At 55.8% G+C, this 26,679-nt stretch overlaps 2 protein-coding genes across 4 annotated transcripts in view; one reads left to right on the forward strand and one right to left on the reverse strand.

Moving 5' to 3' along the window:
• CDH23 (cadherin related 23) overlaps positions 1–26,679 on the forward strand; it is a 226,030-nt gene that overhangs the window by 188,119 nt on the left and 11,232 nt on the right. The window contains exons 37-48 of one of the 2 annotated variants that reach the window (XM_077183497.1): positions 352–579; positions 18,891–19,112; positions 19,195–19,314; positions 21,145–21,325; positions 22,170–22,303; positions 22,534–22,743; positions 23,183–23,290; positions 23,658–23,760; positions 24,604–24,729; positions 24,814–25,017; positions 25,239–25,697; positions 26,481–26,597. In XM_077183497.1, coding sequence (XP_077039612.1) covers positions 352–579; positions 18,891–19,112; positions 19,195–19,314; positions 21,145–21,325; positions 22,170–22,303; positions 22,534–22,743; positions 23,183–23,290; positions 23,658–23,760; positions 24,604–24,729; positions 24,814–25,017; positions 25,239–25,697; positions 26,481–26,597 — 2,212 coding nt within the window. The remainder of the gene's footprint in view (positions 1–351; positions 580–18,890; positions 19,113–19,194; positions 19,315–21,144; positions 21,326–22,169; positions 22,304–22,533; positions 22,744–23,182; positions 23,291–23,657; positions 23,761–24,603; positions 24,730–24,813; positions 25,018–25,238; positions 25,698–26,480; positions 26,598–26,679) is intronic. The other variant, XM_077183496.1, reaches the window with a different exon arrangement.
• VSIR (V-set immunoregulatory receptor) lies at positions 4,789–17,354 on the reverse strand. 2 transcript variants are annotated; one of them, XM_054637193.2, is made up of 7 exons: positions 17,160–17,354; positions 11,657–12,103; positions 10,522–10,569; positions 9,180–9,287; positions 7,811–7,838; positions 6,407–6,591; positions 4,789–5,473 (listed from the first exon to the last, which is right to left on the reverse strand). In XM_054637193.2, exons 1-7 carry the CDS (start codon positions 17,221–17,223, stop codon positions 5,436–5,438), a joined length of 918 nt encoding a protein of 305 aa, XP_054493168.2. In that variant the 5' UTR covers positions 17,224–17,354; the 3' UTR covers positions 4,789–5,435. The 2 variants fall into 2 exon arrangements, with proteins under 2 accessions (XP_054493168.2, XP_054493167.2); XM_054637192.2 differs by having other exon boundaries at positions 6,407–6,594; positions 17,160–17,352.

The raw sequence follows: 26,679 nt of genomic DNA on the forward strand, positions 1-26,679 counted from the left end.
CAGAACTGCCGGAGCACATGGTTGCTCACCCTTTTACCCTGGGGACAGGGGCAGGGAAGGGGTAGGGAGCCACCAACCAGGTACAGGAGGGGAGGTCTCAAGGGACAAGGGACACCTGGATGGCCCAATGCCCCCCAGGGGTAGAGGGCATCCTGTGAATCTGCCAATCACTCGATGCCTTCTGGAATGCCAGGACTGACAGGCAGTGCTGGGCAGGTGTCAGGGTGAGGAAAGGAGGGATGACTGACACACCTGGGAGGGAATCTTCAGGGGAAGAACCTGGGGTTCTGAGGTAAACCATCACACCACAACAAATGAGGCCAGTGGGATTTAAGTCTCCTATCTCCGCAGAACGTGGGCGGCGGCACGGCAGTAGCCCAGGTCCGCGCCACCGACCGCGACATCGGCCTCAACAGCGTCCTCTCCTACTACATCACCCGCGGCAACGAGGACCTGACCTTCCGCATGGACCGCGTCACCGGCGAGATCGCCACGCGGCCCTCGCCGCCCGACCGCGAGCGCCAGAGCTTCTACAGCCTCGTGGTCACCGTGGAGGATGAGGGCACCCCCTCCCTGTCGGTGAGACACCAACACAGGGGCAGGATGGGCTGGGCAGCACTGGGGGAGCCAGCTTGGCATCGAGTGTGGGGTGTGAAAAGGCACAGGGTGTGGTGATTTGGGGACTGGAGAAAGCTTGGCATTGAGTGTGGGTTATGAAAGGGGAAAAAAGGCCCAGGGTGTGATGTTTGGGGGACTGGGGCGAGCTTGGCATTGAGTGTGGGGTTTGAAAGGGGAGAAAAGGCACAGGGTGTGATGTTTCGGGGACTGGAGTGAGCTTGGCACTCAGTTTGGGGTGTGAAAGGGGAGAAAAGGCACAGGATGTGGTGTTTTGGGGACTGGAGTGAGTTTGGCATCGAGTGTAGCACATGAAAGGGGAGAAAAGGCACAGGGTTTGGTGGTTTGGGTACTGGAGTGAGCTTGGCATTGAGTGTGGGGTGTGAAAGGGGAGAAAAGCACAGGGTGTGGTGTTTTGGTGACTCGGGGTCCAAACCTGCGGTGCACAGAGTTGGTTTGGTCTCCTTTGATGCTTGGTTGTGCAAACTTCCCTCACAGTTCAGCAGGCCTCATCCCCCACCTCCAAATGCAAAAAATATGAGTATCCCTATGGGGAGGTGTGCTGGCTGCTGCTGCCCTGCTCACGGGGTGCTGGGTCTGGAAGGGCTCCAGGCATTGCCCTCCCATCTCTGCACTGGGAGTGGCTGGAGCAGCAGCTCAGCCTCAGCTCCCTTCACCACTGATGGGCATGTCTGCTGAGGCCTTGTGAATGAGAAGAGCTCTGGTGGTTTTGAGGGCCTGGAGTGCCAGGACAAGGGGGAATGGCTTCAAACTGAGAGGGGGTTGATATGAGACCCCACCCGTCATCCCATGGTCTGGGGAAGTGACTGTCTTGCTCGGGTCCTTGTTTGTGCCTCTGAGGATGTCTCAAAAAGTCAAAAGAGCAAACACCATCTGGGCCATTTTCCAGCTCTGAGTCCCTTCTAACCCGAGGTCTCTGTAGAGAGGTGAGTGAGTGCCCAGGGGCACAAATGGTGAGATGAGCTGACACCTCGTGTGACACTCTGCCGTCCTTCCTCTCCCCCACCTCCACCTGCTATCTCTCACCATCTCTCTGTTCTGCCTACAGAGTCTGCCTGCAAAGCCCTGCTCTACATTTTGATGAATCAGGTGGAAGCCAGCAGCGCAAGCTGTGGCTGTGATTCTCACCTCAGGCTTTGCACTGTCAGCTCCTCCCTCCCACTTGGTTCACACTCCAGCTTCTGCACCACCATCTTTTCCATTAGTTGCACTGTCACTGAGGCTTAAACCCAGCTAAGTCACTTCCCCAGAGTGAGAGAGGGCTGTGCTGTGGCTGCAGCACACGATGCCACCAGCTCCTCCTTGTCCCTGTCACCGTGGATGTGGGACACTGATCCTGGTGTGCTGAGCTGGCAAATCCCATTGCCATGGCAATGGCTGCTTCCCTTCCCTGTGCCAGCAGGGACAAGTGGCACAGCTCATCACCCCCCGCTGCCCAGGCAGTGTCCCAGCAGCCCTGCCTGTCCCCACAGGCTCTGCTGTGTGCCCACCATGTCACGAGCACACGTTCTGCCAGCAGCAACAATCCAAAGCCAGGCACACAAAGTGCCCAGTGACCCAATTCCTGAGTGGGGAGAGGAGCTTTGGCCCCTCTCAGAGCTCAGGGACACTCAGCTCTTGTCAAAGGCGTGTTGCTGGGTGCCTGCTGGCCTCATGCCTGCCTGGGGAAATGATGTCTGTCAGGGCCTTGCAGCCTGCCAGAAACTGGGGCTTTCACAAGGAGCTCCAGGCTGGTGCAACAATGCACAAAAGGGGGTGATTGTCTGTAATTTGTACATCCATCCATCCAAGGTTTGGCCTTGTCTGCATGGGAGAGGCAGAGGAGACAGAGCTGGGAGAGGACTGGGAAGTCCTCACTGGGAAGTGGTGATCTGGGATGCCCAGGACAGCACAAAAGGGGGTGATTGTCTGTAATTTGTACATCCATCCTGTGGGTTTCAAGGTTTGGCCTTCTCTGCGTGGGAGAGGCAGAGGAGACAGAGCTGGGAGAGGACTGGGAAGTCCTCACTGGGAAGTGGTGATCTGGGATGCCCAGGACAGCAAGGGAGCAGGGAAAACTGGCCAAGAGGAATCTCTCAGGAGCTGGAAATGTGGGAACAAAAGGATAAAATGCTGCTGATAAAACAATAATATTTTCATTTTAAAAAAGCATTGCAGGAGGAAAAAAACCTTCACAAGCTGGTGAGCTGGAGCTGGAAGGTGTGTGGGAATTGCAGGAGCCACCTGGGCACTGTCTGACCCTGGGGCAAGCCAGCAGCTGCTCCTCCCCAAGGGCTGGCCCTGCTCCAGAGTGGTTGGGAGCTTCCTGCAGGAAAATCTCTGCCCAAGGAAGGTGCAGCACCCCTGAGCACTGGGACAGGATCCTGTGGCACCCACAGCCCCAGGCACTGCAAGGCAGGGTGGAACCTCACTGCCCAGATGATGTCTTGCAGCTGGGTCACCTTCACCATGAGCATCTGTGTCATCTTCTCCATGGAATTGGGGTCTGAGGTGGGGACCCAGCACCTCTGTGCCAGGACTCTTGCTCCAGAATGCATGGAAGCCTGGGAAGCTGTTTCTTCTCTCTCCCAGAAGCTTTAGTTTTCCTTCTGGAGGGAAAACTGATGCCACTCAGTGCCCCACCATGCCCCACCAGAGCCTCTGGCAGAGCTTAGCTCAGCCTGCAGCACCAGATATCCCAACAAATGGGGCTCCTGCCACACAGAGCCAAACCTGTTTCCAACAAAGCTTGGTTCTGTCATCAGGCAGTGCATTCCTCAGGAGCACAGCCACTTGGAGAGGCTTTCAAAGCCGTTAGGACCTGCAGGCAGGCAAAACCCCGGCATGCCTTTCCAGCTGGAGCTGCTGAGGCAGGGAGAAGGAAGTGCTGGAGGCACCAAGCAGCTGCTGGATTCCCCTGCAAAGCCAGGAAGGGGCTGAGCTGTGGGTGGCAATAAAGCCCCAAGCTCAGGAAGTTCCATCTGTAGTACACTGGGGTGTGGGTGCTGGCTTCTCCTTCATCCCTGAGCCATCCTGTGGGTTCTCCTTCATCCCTGAACCCCCCTGTGGGTTCTCCTTCATCCCTGAACCATCCTCTGGGTGCTGGCTTCGCCTTCATTCCTTATCCACCCTGTGGATGCTGGCTTCTCCCTCATCCCTGAACCACCTTGAGGGTGCTGGCTTCTCCTTTATCTCTGAACCACCTTGAGGGTGCTGGCTTCTTCTTCATCCCTGAACCACCCTGAGGGTTCTCCCTCATCCCTGAACCACTTAGTGAGTGCTGGCTTCTCCCTCATCCCTGAACCACCTTGAGTGTGCTGGCTTCTCCTCCATTCCTTATCCACTCTGTGGGTGCTGGCTTCTCCTTCATCCCTGAAACACCTTGTGGGTTCTCTTTCATCCCTGAACCACCCTGTGGCTTCTCCTTCATCCCTGAACCACTTTGTGGGTTCTCCTTCATCCCTGAACCACCCTGTGGCTTCTCCTTCATCCCTGAACCACTTTGTGGGTTCTGGCTTCTCCTTCATCCCTGAACCACCTTGTGGGTGCTCCTGCTGAAGCCAGTGCTGAATTAATCAAATCCTGCAGCTCCCCAGCCCATTCCAGAGGCAAACACTGTTTCTTCCAGCCCCATAGTGTGGAAATTTGTGTGGTGCCAGGGATGCTCAGCCTGGCCACACTGCCTGGTGCAGCTGTTGCTCAGGTCTGACTCTGTTTTGCTATGATTAATGTTTATGTTTGTCTCGTGGCCGTTTTTTACCCACCTTACAACGAAAAGAAAAACAAGAGGGAAAAAAAACCAAACAAAAACAAACACACTCTGAGTAACAGTGTCTGCCACAAGGTTTGATATCATCACCAGGCCTGAGTCACGCTGGAGAGCCGTAGTTTCTTTTGGATAAGCAGTGCCAGATGTTGTTGTTCAGATGCTGCTGCGCTCACCCACGTGCCCCAGAGAATCACAGAGTCCTCTCACAGTGGCCCCAGCTCTGGCTGCTCTGGCCCTGCTGGGCCCAGGAGGGCAAGGGGAAGCCATCCATAGCATTTCCCACTGTGCCCCCCATCCCTCCACCTCTCCACAGGGGCTCTCCTCACAGGAACACCCTCCAGATGAACTTCCTAACTGACAGGCATGTAAAAAAAAAAAAAAAACCCAAATGAAAACCATAAACATCCTTTTTTCCTTTTAATCAGCACTGATAATGAAACAAACAGAAAGATAAATTGCCCTGATCCCAAGCCAAGGATAAAACTGCAGCAGAAATAAGGCTCCTCCCAACATGTGTTCTGCTGAAAGGCAACAGCATCACAAGTCCACGGCCATTTCAAAAGGCTGGTGAGGAAAGAGGGCTCTGCTGGCAGCAGGGAGCCTCTCCCCTTCCTGTTTTGCAAAGAAAAAGGTAGTACAAGGTTGGCTGGTGATCCTGTTTTGTTCCATGCTGAATAAAGTATTTTACCATCCACTCCCAGAGAGGATGTTCAGTCAAGGATCCAGAAACGTGTTGATGTTGCAGAGCTGAGAGCCTGGCAATAAGTTAATCCTCAGGGAAGTCTGCAGGTGCAGGACATCCTCCCATCCCCACATCCTCAATTTCCAGCTAGTCTGTAAAATGTGAGCAGTACAGAGCACTTCTCCATGGAAACAGGTAGTTAAAAATCGAAATCCGAGCGAGAGAGGTTCACTTCCAGTCCCAGGGCAGTGGCAGGGTGGGAGGCAAGGGCAGGCATCCTGCACACAGTTTCATTTCTTAAGGCACTCCTGGGGCTGTTGTCTGGGTGAGCATGGCCTGCTCTGCAGGATGTGGTTTCCTCCAGGCTCCTCAGGCTTTCAAGGAATTTGGTGAGTCAGGAACAGGATCTGGAAAAGGCAGACCAGGGGTGTTAGTCCAGCTTACAGCTGAAGGGATATCATTCCAGAAGTGACCAAACTCTGCTTCTGCATGGAAAACAGGGTTTAGGTCCTTCCCATCTTTCAAGCTACCAAGTTTTTGATGTCACCAACTGTAGGATGACAGGGGGTAGGACAGTTGGGACAGATGGAGACAAGAGATCTCTGCAGCCAGGTCAGGAACTTGGGGTTTATTGCAAAGGGCCTGGGTGCAGGGCCCTGCTGGGAGCTGCCAAACACAGCTCAGAGCAGGACTGAGAGAAGAGAGGGGCAGAGAGGATGAGAGGGTGAGAGAGTAAAAGGGGTAAGAGAGCAAAAGCATAAGAGAGTAAAAGGGGTAAGAGCGTAAAAGGCAAGAGCTAAGACACAAGAGCTAAGAGCTAAGAGCATAGAAAGTAAGTGAGTGAAGTTCCCATTACAATACAATAAATCTTCTTCTGTGTTGAATATTCTAATTTTCACTAACCAATCTAGTACAAGATACAAATCCTATAGCATGTACATACAGCCTATAAGGATCATTACATTACCACACTGGGTTACATTTTAAACCCTAAAAACTCCTCTTTGGACCCCCTCTGCCAAGTTAGTAGGGTCTGCTCTGAGCCTTGGACCTGTCTGCAAGCAGAGGGTGTTGTTTGATCAAAAGGGGATCACCTTCAGCCAGCCACACCATTGTTTTCCTGTTGTTCAGTAACTGAGGTATCTCAAAGCTTGCTTTCATTTCAATCTCACTTATAGTTTCTATATTCTCAACATCTTTTGCCAGGCAATCATATTTATAAGGCTTTCCTGTTTCATCCTCCCCAACAACCCACACCAATTTTCCTGCTGATATAACCCCCCCCTTTCCCCTTCCCTCCCCACCCTCTCCAGGGGTACCGAGTGTGCCCAGTCACTCACCCAGGGTGGGGAAGAAGCAGTCGCCGGGCCCGGGGGGGGACAGGGGGGTGCCGGGCTCGGAGAGCAGGTGCCGGCCGGACTCGGAGGGCAGCCTGCGGGCCACGTAGTGCAGCTGCGGCCGGGGCCGGGGCTCCGCGCTGCCCGCCGGCCCCGCCTCGAACACCGGGTTCTCAATGCCCTGCGCGCTGCTGAGGGACGGGAGAGGTGTTGGCATCTTTATTGCAGCTCGGGTTTTGTATCCCCAGCGGGGAAAAAAAAGCTTTTTTTTTTTTTGGCTGAGCGTTGGGAACAGGTAAGCAGGGCAAGGGAGCAGGTTCAGGCAGTGGGATCTTGGCTGAGAGTAAATGGGGAGCCCAGGGCAGAGGGAAAGTGGTTTCAGGTTATGGCATCTCTGCTGAGAGCAAATAGGGAACCCAATTCAGGGGGGAAAATTCAGCCCAAGTGGTCTCAGGCCATGGCATCTCAGCTGAGAGCAAATGGGGAGCCCAGGGCAGGGGGAAAGTTCAGCCCAAGTGGTTTCAAGCAGTGGCACTTGGCTGAGAGCAAATGAAGAGCTCAGTGCAGGGGGGGAAATTCAGCTTAAGGGGTTTCAGGCTGTGGGATCTCAGAGCAAATGAGGAGCCCAGAGCAGGGGGAAAGCTCAGCCCAAGTGGTTTCAGGCCATGGCATCTCAGCTGAGAACAAATAGGGAGCCCAGGGCAGGAGGAAAGCTCAGCCCAAGTGGTTTCAGGCCATGGCATCTCAGCTGAGAGCAAATGGGGAGCCCAAATCAGAGATGCAAGTTCAGCCCAAGCGGTTTCAGGCAGTGGCACTTGGCTGAGAGCAAATGGGGAGCCCAGGGCAGAGGGAAAGTGGTTTCAGGTTATGGCATCTCAGCTGAGAGCAAATGGGGAGCCCAGTGCAGGGGGGAAACTCAGCCAAAGTGGTTTCAGGCCGTGGGATCTTGGTTGAGAGCAAATGAGGAGCCCAGAGCAGGGGGAAAGTTGAGCCTAAGTGGTCTCAGGCCATGGCATCTCAGCTGAGTGCAAACAGGGAGCCCAGAGCAGGGGGGAAAGTTCAGTCAGAATGGTTTCAGGTCATGGCATTTCAGAGTAAACAGGGAGCCCAGGGCAGGGGGAAAGTTCAGCCCAAGTGGTTTCAGCTCTTCCTGGAGTGCAGGGAGGGAGAGGCAGGCCTTTGAAAAATGGAAGGAGGCACTTTCCACATGGAGAGAAGGAAGAGAAACAGTTATTTCCCAGAAATGGAAAGGACTCAGGGTGGGTGTGACACCAGCACCCCTTTCATTCTGCTGGGCTGGGGATTTGTGCCAGATCCAAGGGGAAGGAGGAGAGCACAAGCCCTGTGCAGGGTCTGGGATGCAGGCTGCAGGCTGTGTGAGGAGCTGGGAGCTCGTGGGTTCCTTACCTGTCCATCCTGACAAGCTCGTGGGCACCTGCCAAAGACAAAATGTGTGGGGTGAGTGCTGGCAGCACAAGGCCCAGCATCAGGCCCAGACCCGCTGCCAGGGCTGGGTTCTGGTGTCTTATCCACCTCCAATTCCTCCTCTCCCTTTGCATTCCTCCCTCTCTCTGCTTCCACCTGCTTCTTTAGCCCTCTGCTTTGCTCCCAAACCTCCTCCTCTGCATCCCTGCCCTCTCCCACTCATTCACTCCCCAGATGGAGACCCCAGGCTCCAAAGAAAGGTCAGGGACACTCCTTCAGGCATGGAGTGAAGTGAGGTGCAGCTGCAGTCTAGCCCCATTTGTACCCACCACCCATCTGTGGCACCATCCAGGGGCTCTGCAAACACCACCTGGCACTTGGCTGCCCCTGTTGGGTTGGGCAGCACCAGGTCAGGCATTCCCTCACCCCCAGATCCCACAGCCCGTGTTACTGGGCTCTGCCTGCCTGAGATGCTCAAGTTTTGGCCCAAACTGTGCCAAAGAAAGGTGCTGGGTGGAAATAAGCTGGTCCATGGCACCTGAGAGGCAAACCGCCATGGATTTTGCCTGCCCTCTGGTGTGAAGCAGCATCCAGGTGATGCTTTGCAGATGGAGCTGGTGGGATGCCAGGCCCCTGCTAAAGGGGTGCCTGCAGGGTGTGGCTGTGCAAAGCACAGTTCCCATTCTTGTGGCTGGCACTGTGCCCTCCCTCTGCTGCACAAACCACTTCTCTAAAGGGCTCCTCTGAGCCCCACAGCCCCCACTGAGCTGGGAGAGGAAAACCACAGGGCCCCTCTTGCCCAAGGGCTGATGAAATGGCTCTGCCAGTTAAAGGTGGTGCCCCTTTCCGCTTCATTACTGAAATCTCTGGGAGCCAGGCACGGGCAGGAGCTCTGCCTCAGCACAGCCTGGGCTGCCAGGGCTGGGGCAGCAGAGGGGACACCTGTCCAATGGCCACAGACATGTCAGGGTCTTTTGAAAGAGGAAGGTGAGACAAAGTACAAATAATGCTCTTCAGTCACTTAGAAGGCAAAGCTTCTATTTGGAGTGTGCAGTGGAGGGAGGGATGAGAAAATGAGATGGCTCTCACAGTGGATGTGGAGCAAAGGGCTCAGCAGGGAGCATCCTCACAGTCTCAGAGCCTCCAGCATGCTGCTGGTGTCCCCTCCTATCCCACACCAGCCTCAGGCATGCCTGGTGCTTCCCAGCACAGCTCCAGGAGGCTCCTGGCAGGGACCTGTCCTTGGGCCACCTCTCACCACACCCGTGGGACCTGGGCCAGCCAGAGCAGCTGATCCCAGAGGGGCACATCCCAGCCAGCCCAGGAGGTGAGAGGGGGCCCTGGCACGTACGTCTGCTGCTGGCAGCTTGTCTCTGCTTGTAGATGAGGAGCAGGATGAGGGGCAGGCACAGGATGCCCACGATGCAGGCGCCCGTGGCCAGCGCGGCCGCCGTGATGTCTGCAACACAAGAGCAGAGATCAACCCAACCCTGCACCTTCCCTTCCCTTGGCTTCCCCAGGCCAAAATCACAGCATTGTTTAGGATGGAAGAGACCTTAAAGATCATTAACCCCGTGTTGCCTCAGAGCTGAGGCAGTGTGGCTCCCACACCACCAGGATGCACTGCCAGCTGTGGAGATAAGCTCTGAGGTGTCCTGTTAAAACCCCAACAAAACCCCTTCATTGCTGCAGGACATCCCAGGGTTTTTGGTCTTCTAGGTGTGAGGAGAGAAGCCCTGATAAAAGCTCCCAGCAGCTTTGGGGCACTGACTCTGACCCACTGCCAGCCTCTGAGTGCTCGGGCATCAAAGGGCTTGTTACCCTCTGCTAATTAATGTGCCCCTGGAGAATGTCACCCCCAGGGGCTCCCAGAAAGGCTGGCAGCCTGCAGGCACATCTGTGGCCATCAAGGTCCTTGTGGGATGGCTTGTGGTGAGGCTGAGGGCTGCTTAAATCAAGGGCAGGTTCAGTTCCTCTCCTGTGCATCCATGTGAGGAAGCAGCTCCTTTCCCTGTGTGCCTGTGTTTTGGGAGGGGACATTTTTCTCTTTTTTCCTGACAGGGCAGGGTGTCCCAGCACTTGAGACTGAAGGTTAGGGACAAGAAAGCACAGCTCATGGGGACAAGGAGCTGCTTGTCTTGTCTGGGCATGCTACAAAATAATTTTAACCAAATCTGCCCATTTAGGAGCCAGCAAAGGGGGACAGACAGAGCCATCCAGCTGCACAGTGAAGTGGGGTCATCTCCATGTCTAGACACAGCCCTGGGGGAGCCCCACTTTGTCTGAGCACTCAAGCAAGATTTGGGTTTCCCCTGCTGAGGCAGAGGTGGCCCAGGCTCAGGGTGTAGCAAGAGGCTCCTGCACCTCTTTGCCTTTCTGTCCCTTCCCCTTTGCTCGTGGCAGCAGCCTCTAAATCCCTGCTGTGAGAGGGGGCTCAGGTGCTTTAGAACAGCAGGGTGAGTGATCTCCATGGCTTCAGGACAGGCATGGCCAGGGGATGGGCTGAGGAAGGCTCTCCTTAGCCTGGGGATGTGCCTGTCATGCACTCCCTGTGGGAGCAGCATTGGAAAGCACCCTCCCAACCCCGGGGTGTGAGGCTGTGTGTGGGCACTGGGGTGTTGGCAGTGATCCCTAGGGAATGCTTGGGCCAGGATGGCCAGCAGCACCTTGGAGAGAGGGGTTTTGCCCTTTACCTTTGCCGGTGGCAGTGTGAAATGTGCAGTTTTGAAGGCCTCCTTTGCCTGCAGAAGAGAAGAGAGAAGCTCAGGATTTGCTCAGCTCCCACAGAACTCCCAACCTGCTGGCTGCCCTTGCCTTTTCTCCCTGGTGTTGAGAACAACATCCCAGAGCAGCCCAAAGCAGGAGTTTAATCCTGGCAAGTGCTCACTGATATCCCTGCTGCCTGACCCCCTTTGTCCATGGCAGTAGGGCCCATCCCTGACCATGCAGCCAATTCTATTTTTATTTTTTAGTCTAAAAGAAAAGCTATCTAACACTGCAAATCAAGGCCAGGAGATGCCTTCCCCTCCCTCCTGCCCCTCCCACTGGGCTGCTGTCCCAAGGTTATCTGTGAGCCCTCTCCCAGGCTTGCACCACCAGCCAGCTCCTTTTAAGCTGAGCCTTGTTCTCCTCTCTGCCAGAAGGAGGTTGGAGATCACTGAAACTATGTACCATGGATTTTATTGCATTCCAGCCTCTAGAGTTATTAAGATTATTTTTAGGTTTTTTTTTAATTTTTCACTGTTTTCAAGCTCTAATTCAAACCTTCAACTTTGACTTCTGGAACTGCATCCAGAAGTGTCCTGCACTTCCAGCATCAGCACAGCCACCTCCCCATTCCCAGAGCTGCATCCCCCACCTGGCACTGTGCCCTGGCAGGGCTGGCAGAGCAGCCTCGCCTCTCTGGACCTCCCCATCCGCAGAGCTGCATCCCCCATCACCCTTTCCCTGGAACAGTGCCCTGGCAGGGCATTCAGGGCAGCCTCACCTCTCTGGATCTGCAGCTCCACAAAGCCATGAGCCACTTGCAGGGTGTGGGGCTTGCTGTGACCTCCCCAGCCCCACAGCTGCATCCCCCACCACCCTTTCCCTGGCACTGTGCCCTGGCAGGGCTGGCAGGGCTGTAGGGCTGGCAGGGCAGCCTCACCTCTCTGGACCACCCCATCCACAGAGCTGCATCCCCCACCACCCTTTCCCTGGCACTGTGCCCTGGCAGGGCTGGCAGGGCTGTAGGGCTGGCAGGGCAGCCTCACCTCTCTGGACCACCCCATCCCCAGAGCTGCATCCCCCATCACCCTTTCCCTGGCAGGGCATTCAGGGCAGCCTCACCTCTCTGGATCTGCAGCTCCACAAAGCCATGAGCCACCTGCAGGGTGTGGGGCTTGCTGTGCCCTTCCCTCCTGACCTCCACGGCATAGCAGCAGTAATTCCCGCTGTCCTGCAGTGTCACGTTCATCACCACGATGTGGAAGGCGCCGTGGTGGTCAAGGACAAACTCCACGCCGTGGTGGCCGCCCTGCCTGCCCGGGGAGGGTTTTTGGGAGGCGTTGTGGTGCCTGCCCAGGTCGTGGTGCAGCTCCCTGTCGGTGACGTTGCGGATGTGGCGCTTGTCGGAGCAGCTCTGGTCGCCTGTGCTGCTGAAGTACCAGGTTTTGTAGAGCAGGTCGTGCCTCTCGGCCAGGGCACCGCTGACACGGCAGCTCAGGGTCACGTTCTGGCCCTCAGGGCACACACACAGCGAGTATGGAGTGGTGATCAGGAATCCTGCAGCTCGTCCTGCCAGGGACAAGGTACCAAGTCAGAGCCTGGGCTTACCCCGGGGTTTGTGGTGCTGAAATGGCTCCCAAGGTATTAAAGAGTTATTTTTCCCAGGCCCATGACTGAGGAAGTCAAGATTCCTCATTTCTGCTTCTCAAGGTTGTTTATTTTCTCTTATCTATCACATTCTTTCTCTGACCTGCTGAGATCTGTCCAGCAGGTCGGTTCGTGGCACACCCTTGGGGTGGTGTTGGCTTTTTATGCTAAAAACTACCTGTACTTTATTTACAATAATTTTCCAGTACCTATCACCTATGTCAGACAGTCTGTCTCTATCTTAAACCAATCCAGAAGTGTCACCATCACAGCAGAAGGTGGAGGACAACAAAAAGAAGAAGAAAGACAGGACATGCCCAGATTCCTCCATCTTGCCTCTTGAACCCCCATTCTAACCCCAAAAATTGAACCCTCTTGAACCCCCATTCTAACCCCAAAAATTGAACCCTCTTGAACCCCCATTCTCACCCCAAAAATTGAACCCTCTTGAACCCCCATTCTCACCCCAGAAATTGAACCCCAAAAGTTCTACTTTTTCACCCTGTGATAAATTTACTAACATTCTGTTCAAACCCTTGTGGCTTGTAAATCCTCACACAAAGTTGGTAATTGTTTCCATGGGTTAACATCAAAGGCACAGGTGTTTTTGAGTCTGTGCCAAGGTCTCTGAGCCCCTTTCCAGGGTCTCAATTCACCCAGGGCAGCCAGAGGAATGTCCTGGGTTCTGACAGTAAAACATTTTTTGGTAGCAAAACTGGCCAAAAAAGCACTGCAAACCCACCACCGATGCTGGCAAAGGGTGGTGAGGCCCTGGCAGGGGTTGTCCAGAAAAGCTGTGGCTGTCCCATCCCTAGAAGTGTCCAAGGCCAGGTTGGAGGGTGCTCTGAACCTGGGATAGGGGAAGATGTTGAAACTACATGATCTTTAACTCCCTTCTTTGCCAAATCTTCCAGGATTTTGTAATGGTGCTGGGAGCACAACTTCACCCTAGAAATCAACTCTGCAGGAGATAAATGCTTTAAATAGAGTTTAGCACCTGCAGCAGGGAGGCAGGAGCGCCCCGGGGCCAGCAGAGGTGTGGGGCAGGGAGGCAGAGGAGGACGAGAGGAGGAGCAAGGCAGCAGGGTCATGGCTTGTGAGGGAGGAAACACGAGCACAGCTGGGCCAGCTGCAAAAAAATCAAAGGAGCAAAAACAAACAGAAAAGTTCTAGGAGGAGCAGTGCCCCCCCTTCTCCCCCAGATGAGGCGGGGAGCAGGTCCCACCCTCCTTGTTTCTCAGCCCCCAGGGAGGAAAAGGGGGAACTGGCTGATGCTGACAGCAAGGAGCTGCTGGAAAATGAAAACAATTTTCAGAAAGAAATTCTGGAATGTGGGCAGGAGGCGTGGCAGGAGAGTGGGAGCAGGAGGCATTGCTGGTCTTTCCCCAGCACGTGGGTGGGGGGTTCTGCTGGGTACGGGGAACTGTGCTTGAGGGGAGGGAAAAGTGCAAAGCCAGGAGAGGTTTTGGTGCTCTGGCCCTGCCACTCCTTCACATTTGCAGAAATGCTAACATCACTTCAAAAGCAGGGAAAAAAGCAGATTCTGTGTTTATTTACTTCAAATTACTGTGGAAAGGAGATTTCTGGGGCTGATTTGCAGTGGAGAAGATGTTACAAGGACGAGATGTTTCTTTTTATTTTGGTAACATCCTGTTGTGCCATTAGCTCAGCCACGTTTCACTTTGAGGTTTCTCACTTGCTATATCAAGGGTGTCAGTGACAGGCAGGGTGTGATGAGCCTGCCAGGCCAGGGCTCCCCACTGCTGGGCCACACAGAGAGCACTGTGTCACCAGAGTGAAACCAAAATTGTGCCTCCCACCCTGGTGGTTACCTCGGACTCTCGGGTGATGGTGCCCCTGAGTCGCTGCCCGAGGGTGCTCTGCAGGGAGAGGGAGGCTTTGGGAGGGAGATCAGCCCCATTGCATCCCTGCTCTGGAGTCCCCAGAGGCAGGGCTGGTGTGACCTTTGCCTGACCACTCTGGATAATTGCTTCCTGCTCCCCACAGCGCGTGCAGGGCACGGCCTGGAGCTGCTCTGCGCTGAGGTTTGTGTGGCCTCAGCTCAGCGCTGCCTCTTTCAGTCTCGTTTTCAAGCCCTGACTTCTTCTCCTGGGCTGCTGCTGGGGCCAGGATGCACAGCCAGGCTGGAGGGGTTCTGAGCACAAAAGGCACTTCAGATGTGCTCCTGATACCTGCTGCAAGGGGAAGTGCCCCATTCACATCGGGGCTCTCCTGGGAGCCGCAGGAAGGGAAGCCAGGGCTCTATTGGAGGAAGCCACACTTCCAACACCTTCCAAAAGTATCTGCAGGAGTCTTTTGTTTTCCACACACCCCCCTCAGATGAACTAGGGCTCATCCCCACGCGGTTTGTGAAGCTTTGCCTTGCTGAACCATCCAGCCTCCACCTCCAGAGCTTGATGGGAACCGTCTGGATGGAAAGTCAGCTCAGCCCACGCTTTCGGGGAGGGGCAGAGGTTACCACGTGTGCAACCTTCAGCATTACAGGCTCCCCTTCCTTCTCCTCAGCGGGGGAAGGCTCTCAAAAGCCTTGCAGTGGAGGGGAAAGCAGCTGGCAAGGCACGGTGCAGCCCAGGGCAGTGCCAGGGCAGTTGGTGCTCCCTCCCCAAGATGTACTGAGGTTTCAAGCCCACGCTGGATCCTGGATGGAGCCCAGAGGAGACATCTTCTGGTGGTGTCTTTACACCAAAGCCCATGGATCTTTAATCTCCTGGGCTTCTTCCATGCCCAGAGCCCAGGCCTGGCTCCTTCCACACCCCAGCCAAACCATTCCCTTTGAAGTCAGAGCTGCTGGCAAATGCCAGAATACAGCCAGATGCCCATCTCTGTGCATCTCCAGCTGGTTGGGCCAGCTGAGGGCTGAGCTGAGATCTGTTGTCTTGTCACCATCTGGTAAAGGCAGAGGAGGTCTCAAGCAGGTGCCAAAACTGTCCCTTTTCCTCTTTGGCACCTCAGTAACTTTGTCTCCAGCCAGTGGTGTTGTGTTGGTGGAGCACAGAGCCCGGTGCAGTGTTGGTACATCCCAGTGCTGGCTGGCATCACTCTCCTGACACCTGGGAACTCTGCTTTCAGACAAAGCAGAAACACAAAAAAGTGCAGAAACCTGTGCTGCTTGGCTGACCAACAGCTCAAATAAATCAGGATTTTATTCTGGGTCAGTGACAAAAAGCCTCTCCTGGCTGCTTCTCTTATGTTTGGTCCCTGGCCCTGGCAAGCAGGTGTTTGATCTGCCCTCCTGTGCTTGGCAGAAGTGATTTCCACTCTTTTCCTGATCCTGCAGGGATCAGGGCATGGAGCTTTTGGAGGGGCTCACCTGCTGCAGAGGAAGGAGACAGAGGTGGAGCAAGGAGCTCTGCTTGCTTTGCTTCCTCTTCTGGGAGTTCTTGTAGCAGGCTCACATCAAAGTGCCTCGAGCCCCATCATCACTGTGCTGTGACTGTGCCTCAGAGTTCTCAGCCAGGTGAGATGTGCAGGGGCACCCCGTAGCTCTGCAGAAGCATCTCGAGCACCAAGGAAAGAGGAGACAAAAAAACCTGCTGGAGATGCCTGAGACACGCTAACAGCCCTCATCTCCTGCACCCCAGGGGCCAAATGGCTTCCCAGCAGTGGGGTTCCCATCATCCAGGCACTGAAGGGAGCAGCCTTGGGGGGTCCTGCCTTGCTCCTCTTCCAGCACAGCCCTGGCTCAGGGATGGCACTTGGGATGCGATTTTGGGAAGCCCAGCTCAGCTGCCGTGCTTTAGGGGAAGAGGAGCCACTTCTCCATCCACCTTGCTGCCAGCATCCCCACGCTGGATGTCTCCAAGGGCTACTTCTCCATCAATCCCTGCTAAAATTAGCCAGGGGCTCAGGAAGTTTTGGCAGGCGTGGGGTTGCGCAAAGCTCAGTTCCTCTGGCACCAGCCTCACGCTGAACATCAGCATCCAAGCTCGTTGCACTGCAGAAGGCCTGAAGTTCAGTCCCAGCGCCCCAGATGCATAAATGAAATCATCCAAATCCCTGTGGACATGCTGGGAATTGCTCCCTGATGACTCGGATGAGAAGCAAAATGTGGTTCACCCCACACCAGCCTTGCTGTCCCAGAGGAGAGGAGAAGGCACCTCTGGCCCCATTGCAGCAGTGGGGCACCTTTGGGGATCTTTTCCCGGAGAAATCGTGGAGGCAGCCACTTTGTCCCGGGAGAGAGGGTGAAGCCAAGCCCGATGCTCACCCCCGCCTGCGCAGGGCAGGGAGGAGGGATCGTGCTCCTTCCCAGCTTCCTTCTCCGAGTCGCCGTCCAGGGTGGGACCGCGCTGTTAATGCCACCGCCCCCGCTGCCTGCCTGGCCCCGGAGCCCCGGACGGAGCCGCTGCCTGCCGGGGCTGCTGCGGAGCCAGGCGTGAAGCAGCCCCTTCCCACAGCATCCATCCCGCTGGGAAGCGTTCCCAGCACCGGGAAACGCTCACTCCGGGCCAGGGCAGCTCGGTGGCCCTGGCGCATCCCGGCGGAGCGCAGCATCCTTAGAGAGGGCATCCCAGCCCCTCTCGCACAAATCCCCTCTCTCTCTCTCCAGAGAGCACCTCTCCAGCTCCCCCTGGGCTGTTGGAGGGGTCTCTTCTCCCCGTGGCACAGCCGGGGATCCCACCGTGCCAGGGAAAAGTGCCGTGCGGGAACGGAGCAGCTTTTCCAGCCAGCGGGAGGCTGGCGGGGACAGGGGGCTGCTTCCCTTCCACGCATGTTAGATCAAAGCAGAGGAAGAAAGCAAAAAAAAAAAAAACACTCAGAGTTTTAGAACAGCAGTTCCCCTGCAGCCCCTTCACCCCAGCACCGTGTGGAAGGCCGGCTTGGTCCTCCACACACCAAAACCAGGGGGGGAGAGAGCGAATAATGCCCCAAACACTCCGGATTGCTTGTGCCGGAGCACAGCCCCGGCGGGGAGAGTTTCTGCGGCAGGGAGGAGAGCAAAGCGAGCCGAGCTTACCGTGGGAGACGAGCAGGCAGAGCGCAGCCAGGAGCAGCCCGGGCCGGGGGCACGCTGTCCCCATGTCGCAGGGGTGGCCGGGCTGAGGTGGCTTCTGCCGAGCCACCGCACGCTCTGAGCAGCCCCGCAGCCCCAGCCGGACTGGGACACACAGGAAATTTCATTGCGATTCGCAAGGCAGCGCTGCCGAGAACGGCGAGCACCCCCCGGAGGTGAGAGGCTGCAGGCAGCGCCCGGGGTGGGGATGGCTCCGGAGCCCTCCTCCTCCGCGGGTGCCTCTGCTGGGTTTCTTCCCTTACAGCCTCGCTTAGAGCCCGCTGCGTGTGGTTTTGGGGTGCTAAGGAGGGTGCTCGCCGTGCCAAGGGACTTGAGGGTGATGGTCTCCATCCCTTTTCCCAGAAGGAGCTGATTCCTTGGCCCTGCTTGTAACTTTGCTCACAATTAATGTTTTTGCCTTGTTTGTGAGGATTAAGGAGGCAGAACCTCCTGGGATGGATCCCTGCAGTCCTGGGATGAGCGGGCAGCAGGTACAGGGAGGGGTTACTCAGAGCAATGCCGACTTGGAAAAGGAAATGGAGCTTTCCCAAAAAAAAAAAAAAAAAAATGGGAGCAAAGCCCCATCTTCCCCCTCCTACAGCCCATTTGCACTTTGCCCTGAAATAGCAAAGCAGCCCCGTGGTCTGACACATAACTCTTCCTGGAGCTTCTCTCCAAATTCCAAAGGCATCAACAAAACCTCTGGCTGCAGCTGAGGGCTGAGAGCTGCCTCATTTCCAGTCAGCCTTCCCTGGAAAGTGGAGCCCGGAGAACGTGGAGTTTTGCGAGCTGCAGGAAATTTTGTTGCCTGCCTGCTCTGAATCTGGAGTGTGCAGGGAAATAGAAAAGTACCTAATTACCGTGTGGCATTGTGGCTTTTACAGCAAACACGGCTGTGATGCTCCTGCCAAAAATGTAACCCTTGGCTGGTTGGGAGAAATTTATTGCTGGGGGAAGGTGTGGGCATGAAGCCCAGACATGCCAAGGAAATGGTTTATTGTTCCAAGCCCCCAGCTCTGTGCTGAGCCCTCAGGCAGAGCGGTGTGCCATTGTCACCTGCCTATCCCAGGTGGGGTGACAGCCCTGTAAGACAGCCAGGACAGCCAGGTGCCTGTGCAGGGCCAGGGACCCCTGGAAGAGGCTGCAGTCCAGCTGAGCCTGACCAGCAGTGAGGTTGTGGTCAGCAGGGAGATGGTGGGACCATGGGAGGTCGGTCCAGTTGTCCAAGATGCTCAGTTTTGTTCCTCCCTTGAGCCATGGCAGCATCATCTCTGGGATTTTCCATCCTTATTGCCACACTTGTTAGTAGCAATCAAGGTGTCCCCAATGGCAAGGCAAGGACTCGCACACACCAAGGGCAGGGAGGCACAGTGGGGCTCAGTGCCTGGTTTTCCCTGTGCCATGGGCTGCTCCCTGGTGTTGCCAGCAATGGCAAACTGTGAAAAGGGGAGGGATCCCACAGAGACACACTTTGCTTGGGAACAAGGGTGTGATTAAATCTCTGATTAATCTCTGTACCCAGCTGTCACCTGCAAGTGCGTCTGAAGACACGGCTCATTTCATTTGGAGCCCTGCATGCTTTTTGTGTCTCTTGGCACTGTTGAGCCATTGTTGGTCACTGACCTTGACAGATCCAGCCTTGATTGCCCAGCAAACACCTCCACAGTGGTTACCACGATGTCCCGTGTCCCACAGGCCACCACCACGGTGTACGTCACCGTCCTGGACGAGAACGACAACGCTCCCGCCTTCCGGCAGCAGCTCTACGAGGTGACCCTCGACGAGGGTCCCTCCACCCTCAACGCCACCCTGGTCACCGTGCAGGCCCTGGACCAGGACGAGGGACCCAACGGCACGGTGGCCTACGCCATCACCGAGGGCAACATCTTGGGTACCTTCCACATCGACAACGCCACGGTCAGTACGGCCGCCGGCCCCGCTCCGTGCGTGTCCCTGTCCCGGTCCCTTCACTGCCAGCTGCTCTCCCCTGTCCTTGCAGGGGGAGATCCGCACGGTGAAGGAGCTGGACTACGAGATCAGCCACGGGCGCTACACCCTGGTGGTCACAGCCACCGACCAGTGCCCCATCGTCTCGCGCCGGCTGACATCGACCGCCACGGTGAGGAGCTGACGGGGGGGTTGCGACACCCTGGCCTCTCTGGGGTCAAGGAGTTCCCACTTGGAGAGCAGTTTCACATCTCCTTCCCAGTGGTCACCAGTTGCTTTTGCCAGCTGTGGCCGGTTTGCCCAGTTGCTGTCGCCTTGCTCCCTCAAGGGTGTTTCAAAAGAGGGTCATGCACAAGAGATGTTTCTGGGTTAATTAGCCCGGTTATTTGGTCTTGCAAAGACATAGAGAAACTCCTGGAGCTCCTCTGAAGTTGCATTATGTTTTCTTGAGATGTCCTCTTGGTCCTTGAAGGGATAGCAGGGAGTGAAGCATTGCTATAGCATTAATTTCAGCTTCATCTTTATCTTTTCTTGCTATTTATGTGCTTTGAAAATTCCTTTTTCCCTTGTAAGGAGGTTATTTAAAGCCTCTAGTCATTTTTATGATGCTTTTCTTTGTAGCTCTTTCTATTTTCCCTGGGCCACAGTGACCTGAACTTAGTGCACTGCTCAAAGACTGGGGAGGGCAGGCGAGCAGCTCCAAAGCAAATATTTTGCAGGAATAGAGTGCACCGATTATTTTTGTGACCAAAACCAAAATTTGACAAATTGTACAGCACACCCAGATTGATTTGGTGGACTGCAGGTGGCAGGGATAGGTTAAAACTTCCATCTTGATTGCCATGGACCATTGTACCTCACCCTGACATCAAGTCACAGGTTTTGTAATCCCCCAAAAGGAGATAAGTTCTTGTGTGTGAAGGGAAAAAAAAAAAAAAAAAAAAAAAAGAAAAACTTAAGGGGAGGTACCAGTGTGGAAAATTTCTATGGATAAAATCTGTCCACACAAGGCTGGCAGTGGGACTCCATGCCTGGACAAAAGGAAAGCCTTCAGATGTGGGCATCTGATGGTGCTGGGGATGGCTTCCTGGCCCAGGACAGAGCCAGGGTTTAACTGCAGGCAGCGAAGGCACAGCTGCCATGCACTGCAGGCGAGTGCAGATCTTCCCCTGCACTTGGCTCAAGCAGAGACACGAACTTGGAAACCCCTTCAGCAGCAAGCACCAAAGCCAGGAAGGATGGAAACACCCTCCCTCCACTGCTCAAGGAATTTGTGCCAGCAGTGTATGAAAACACAACTTTTAGGAGGAGGTTTAGGGATTGAGATCCCCAGTGATGGGAAGTCCATCACTGAGATAAGGCATGCCAGTGTTTGTTTTCTGCACTGCTAGGAAACGGAGCAGAAACTTGGATGTACTCTCTGTAAAGATTAGATTTAACCAGCAGCAAATGTCCATCTGCTGGGTTTCACTGTTCTTCAACCCAGGAGGTCAGAAACTCCTCATTTCCAGTGTCTTTCTCATAACCACCCGTACCACCAGTGGTGGTGGTGGCTTTGTTGGGACAAGGATGCAACCTGTCCGTTTTTTAAAGTTTGCTCAGCATTAGGAATTAAGTATTTGTTGGAGGAAGAGGAGTGAGCCAGTGTGCAGCTGGCTGCAGAGATCGCGTGTCTCCAGACTCATCTCTGTGGTTTTGTCCCACTTGGATATGGATGTGGAGGACATTGGGCTTTTGGGTTGAGTTCCCACCGTGGTGTGTGGCCCAGAGGTTTGGCAGTGTGCAGCTGGAGTCCTGTAGTGTGCATATAGGGTGGGTACGATCAGGAATAACCAAGTTTGAATCTCTGAGCTGTGAGCTGGATGTCAGGTGAACCCAGAAAAGCCAGAAATACACCAGGTGTTTTGCCATCCAGAGCTTCCCATGCTCATGGCCAGCAGGGTGCTCTTCCCTTCCCCTCCCACCCCTCTCACAACCCTCATGCTTCTCACCGTGGCCGCAGGTGCTGGTGAACCTCAATGACATCAATGACAACTGTCCCACCTTCCCGCGGCCCTACGAGGGGCCCTTCGATGTCACCGAGGGGCAGCCCGGCCCTCGTGTCTGGACTTTCCTGGCCCATGACGGGGACTCAGGGCCCAGTGGACAAGTGGAATACAGCATCATCGCCGGGGACCCCCTGGGTGAGTGGGGACATGGGGTGTCCCCTGTTCCCCTGGCTGCCCCATGGAAGAGCGGGCTCGCAGGAGCTCGGGGAGGAAGCGCTTCAGAAAAGCCATCCTCCCTCCCAGCTCAGCCTGTCAACACCAGGAAATCCTGTTTTGAGCAACAGGAAACTTAACCTGTTCGTGCCTGGGCAGGGGGTGGCTGGGGCTGGTGGAGGGAAGGGGGGAAACTGCTAAACAATAAAGGCAAAAAGAAGTCAAAAAGGCGAAAAAACAAAGTGCAGAAAGAGAAACCAAGCCTTGTCCCCAAGTCCCTGTGGGGTTTGCAGGGTGTTGGGGGACCGAGGTGCTCTCCAGCACTCACAGCTCCACCAGCAGCATGGTGCAGATGGCAGAGGAGCTGGGGGCATTCCTAACCATGAGTCATCTGGATGTCCCTCGGTGAAGGGAGTGGTGACTGGTCCAGAGAATCTGGAAGGCAGGGACCAGTCCCATCTCCCAGCTAACCCCACTGCAAAGTTTTTCCAGAACAAGCAGGACAAGGCCCTTTGGCTCGTGGGGGATCTGTGCTGTGTAGCCCACCCGGCTCTGGCCATCTCAGGGCACGGAGGGGCGGTTGGTATCTTCAGAAAGTCCCAGAAAACAGAGAGAGGCACCTCTTATTTGGCCATTCACCCCATCCCCTTCTCCTGCTGCTCCCTGGGAGTGCACCCAGCACAGTCCCCAGCTGCCAATCCTCCTGTACCTGCAGTAACAGGGCATGGGCTTGCCCCAAACCTGGCACGCTGCCCCAGCTCCCAGACAGGCCCCTCCCTTGGGGAGCCAAAGCACAGTGAGAGCCAGGGCCTGCTGTCTCTGGCAGGGGAATTTGTCATCTCCCCGGTGGAAGGAGAGCTGCGGGTGCGGAAGGACGCCGAGCTGGACCGCGAGAACATCCCCTTCTACAACCTCACCATCGCCGCCCGCGACCGGGGCGTGCCTCCCCTCAGCTCCACCGTGAGTCCCCCAGGCTGGCACAGGGGGCTCTAAGCTGTCCCCTGTGCTTAGTTCCTTCCCTTTTGGTCTCTGGCTTTGTTCTCCTCCCCCCCACCTCCTTCTCCTTGTCCCGATTCCTTTCCACCTTGGGCTGAGTTGGGGAAGCCCACCTCTTGCCTGGGGAGTGCAAGAAAAGGATGGGAGGCCTGGAAGCATGTGCCACATGCCTGCCCTGCTTCTCTTCCTGGCAGATCCTGGTGGGTGTCCGTGTGCTGGACATCAACGACAACGACCCTGTGCTCCTGAACCTGCCCATGAACCTCACCCTGAGCGAGAGCGCCGCCGTCTCCAGCTTCGTCACCCGCGTGCTCGCCCGCGACGCCGACCAGGGCCCCAACGCCCTGCTGACCTTCGATATAACAGCAGGGAACACAGAGAATGCCTTCTACATCAACAGCACCGTACGGGCCAGGAGGGGGTGGGATGCTGGGATAATGGGAGTAGGAACCCAGCTGTGCTGTCTGGCATCCTTGTCCTGGCAGGAAATACCCCAGGGGAAGCATTCCTCGCACCCCACGTGGTATTTTCTCCCTTGTTTTTCCCTGGTAGAGTGGCTAGAGTGGCATTGTGCCTGGTAGAGTGGCATTGTGGTGTTTTCTCCCTTGTTAGAGTGGCACTGTGATGGTTTCTCCCTCGTTTTTCCCAGTAGAATGGCATTGTAGTGTTTTCTCCCTTGTTTTCCCTGGCAGAGTGGCAATGTGGTGTTTTCGCCCTTGTTTTTCCCAGCAGAATGGCATTGTGGCATTTTCTCCCTTGTTAGAGTGACATTGTGGCATTTTCTCCCTTGTTTTCCCTGGCAAAGTGGCATTGTGGTGTTTTCTCCCTTGTTTTCCCTGGCAGAATGGCATTGTGTACGTGAACCGCCCGCTGGACAGGGAGCGGGTGGCCGAGTACAGGCTGACGGTGACGGTGAAGGACAATCCCGAGAACATCCGCAATGCCAGGCGGGTAATTACGGACACTGCCAGGGCCTCCAGCGGGGCAGGTGGGGAAAATGGCCAAAACCAAGCACTGCCCTTACCCACCGTGTTTCTGATAGCAGCTCCATCCCCAGAAAGCACCTGGGGATCACAGGGAGGGGAGTTCAGCCCCATTCCCAGCAGGGAACAGGAGCAGTGGGATCGAGGGCAAGTCTGAAGTCATTTGTTGACTCCATGCAACAGCAGTAGATGTCATGGAAGGTGGGACAATGTTGGGCTGGAGAGTTGGACAACCACAATGATAGTTGAGCATCCTTTGACTGCCCCAGAGGGGGAAGGTGAGCTCAAGGAAAGGACACTATGGTCATTGCCCTCTTCTCCCAATTTTCCTTTAGGATTTTGACCTGCTGGTCATTTCCATAGCGGATGAGAATGACAACCGCCCCCTCTTCACCCAGAGCTCCTACCAGGCTGAGGTGATGGAGAACTCGCCCCCTGGTAGGTCTCTCTTCACTCCCTTATGTGGCTCTTGGAGACTCCCTTCAGGGCTGGATGAGGGGAGATGTCTCCTGACTGTGGTGGAGGAAACAGGACATTGGGCAGGGCAGGGCTGCAGCTCATTGGGACAGGGATGCCGAGTTTGAGGAGCTTGTGCCTTGATGAGCCTTGAGGAGACCACAGCTTTGGTTCATGCTGCTTGTGGAAACCCTTCCTGGCACAGGTCAAAAATGGGCACTGCTTGGGATTTGCTCAGCTGAAGCAGGTGCCTGTGGGATGAGCAGAGCCATGGGGGCAGCCTTGAGGGCACCCACCTGCCCAATGCCCTGAAGAGGATGGGCTGCCATCACCCCATCACCTGGAAGTGCCTTGCTCCAGGGGTTAGAGATTGTTAAAAGAGTCCAGCCTGTCCAGAGAGACATTTCCCAGACAAAGAGCTAGAAACACTATTCTTATTATTTTGTTTTGCCTTCCTGCCATTTAAATTGCTCCCTGCTCCAAGACTTCAGGTATCCTGTCCCGCCATTGAGCAAGATCTCAAGCAAAGGGTTTGGGTGCCTCCAGGTGACACCCGCGGTGGCAGGGTGCTGCTGCCACCCCTCTGATGGATGTGTCTGTCTGTTTGCTTTTAGCTGGATGTCCCACCACCTCTCCTGGGCCTCGCGAGTCGGTCTGCAAGGCTGCAGCAGCCACCCCCCAGTGCCTCAAACCCCATGAGGCCCGTCTCTGTCACATCCTCCATCCATTCATTGCTGTCCCTCATGTGTCACCAGGGTGGGAGGGGGACAGGGGAGCCCTCCAGGGGACTGCCACCCTCTCTAATGTTTTTCTTGTCTCGTCCAGGGACTCCTGTCACAATGCTCAATGGCCCCATCCTAGCTCTGGATGCTGACCAGGGCAGCAATGCTGTGGTGACCTACGAGCTCCTGAAGGCATCCCCAGACCTCTTTGTTATCAACAACAGGACAGGTGAGGTGGCTCAGCTGTTCTGTCCCCAGCCCAGGGCCACCAGGTCCCCATGTGGTCTGCCACCAGGCTTTTCCCCTTGTCCAGGTGTGGTTTCGGTGAAGCCTGGTGGTGTGATCGACCGAGAGGCTTTGCTGGACCCTCACCTGGAATTCACGCTGGTGGCTCGTGATGTGGGGGGGCTGAACAGCACGGCCAGCCTGGCAGTGACCATCCTGGATGACAATGACAACCGCCCCATCTTCCAGCCAGCATCCATCACGGCGCGGCTGTTGGAGAACAGCCCTCCAGGTCAGGACTGGAAGTCAGGGTGGGAAGTGGGGTGACCCGGGTGTCCCACTGGGGCTGTGAAAATCCAGCTCCCAATGACACAGTTGGCCAGGATGGAGTCAAAGGGAAAATCTGGGAATTGAGGCTGCCCATGTCACTTGATGATATTTGCCTTGGTACCAAGGGCTGGTTGCTGCTGCTCTCCAACCCTCTCTTGAGAGGGCTGTGTCCCACCTTTCCAGGCTTCTCCGTCCTCCAGGTGACAGCCACGGACGCTGACAGTGGCCTCAACCAGCAGCTGGACTACCGCATTGAGGGTGGTGGCCAGGACAGGTTCCTGATTGATGCCAGCACGGGGGTGATCCGCGTGGCCAACATCACCATTGACCGCGAGGAGCGCGACGCCTACCGGCTGGTGGTGGTGGCCGTGGACCAGGGCACGCCGGCGCTGTCGGGCACCGCCACCGTCAGCATCCTCATCGACGACGTCAACGACTGCCGGCCCGAGTTCATCAACCCGATCCAGAGCGTCAGCATCCCCGAGTCAGCTCCCCCTGGCACCGTGGTGGCCGAGGTGACGGCCATCGACAGGGACCTGCACCCCCGCCTGGAGTACTACCTGCTGGGGATCGTGGCCCGCGATGACACGGACGCACTGGTGCCCGAGCAGCAGGGAGCGTTCACGGTGGATTTCAGGACAGGTAGGAGAGCGGGAAGGGCGGAGTGGGCAGTGTGGACCCCTCTCCTCGTTTCTGCTTCTACTTCTTCTTCTCTGCCTGGAGGTAGGTGTCCGAGGTATGGGGCGGTGGTGCTCCTCTCCTGCCTCCCCGCTGTCTCACCCTGCCCTGTCTTCTCTTTCCTGTCTGACTGACTTAACTTTGCTTTCTTTTCCTGCTCTCAGTTTTGTCTCTGTGTCTGTGCTCATTCCTGTCTCTGTGCCACCATGGCCTCCTCCATCTCACCCATCTCCACTGGCAGAGTTGGCCTCTGCTGGGGGCCGGGGGCTGCTCAGCCTTGGCAGACTGCACCCAAGCACCCTCCCTGGGGGAACAAGGGGCACTCCAGGGCAGGTGGTGGGCTCCTTTGGGGAAGGAGGGCCAGGAGCTCCTCACATCTCTTTTGGAAGCACAAAGCTGATTCAGGACAGAAAAATGACCTTGTTGGAAAGGATACAGGGCAAGGTTGTTAAAGATGCTGAGCTCAGGTGGATGGGGTTGTGCAAGCTGTTGCTGCTCCCAAACCCCTTTTGGATGTGCAACTGGAACTACCTGAGGCCGTGTGGAACAGGCAGGTAGGAAGGACATGGAGAGCACGGGGAGAGCAGTTGTCTCTTCCTGTAGTTCTCAAGTGTTTTCCTCATTCACCCTTTGGAGAGGCAGGAGAACAAGCGTAGTGCAGGATGCAGCAGTGGACTGGTACTCACCTCCCTGCCCATGCAGGGGCACAGGCACAGCCTGTGACATCCGTCTTTTTGGGGTTCCCAGGAGCTGTGAAGATCAAAACTCCCCTCAACCGTGAACTAGTGGCCACCTACGAGGTCACCATCTCTGTCCATGACAACGCCAGCGAAGTCATCGACCGCTCGGTCAGCGTGCCCAACGGTAAGGGTGGGCACAGGGACTGGCACAGCCCTTCCCAGACACCAGCGCAGCTTCTGGGTAACCAGCAGCTCTCCCACCTTCC

The sequence above is a fragment of the Agelaius phoeniceus genome, chromosome 9 (genome assembly GCF_051311805.1).
Source record: "Agelaius phoeniceus isolate bAgePho1 chromosome 9, bAgePho1.hap1, whole genome shotgun sequence".
NCBI lineage: Eukaryota > Metazoa > Chordata > Aves > Passeriformes > Icteridae > Agelaius > Agelaius phoeniceus.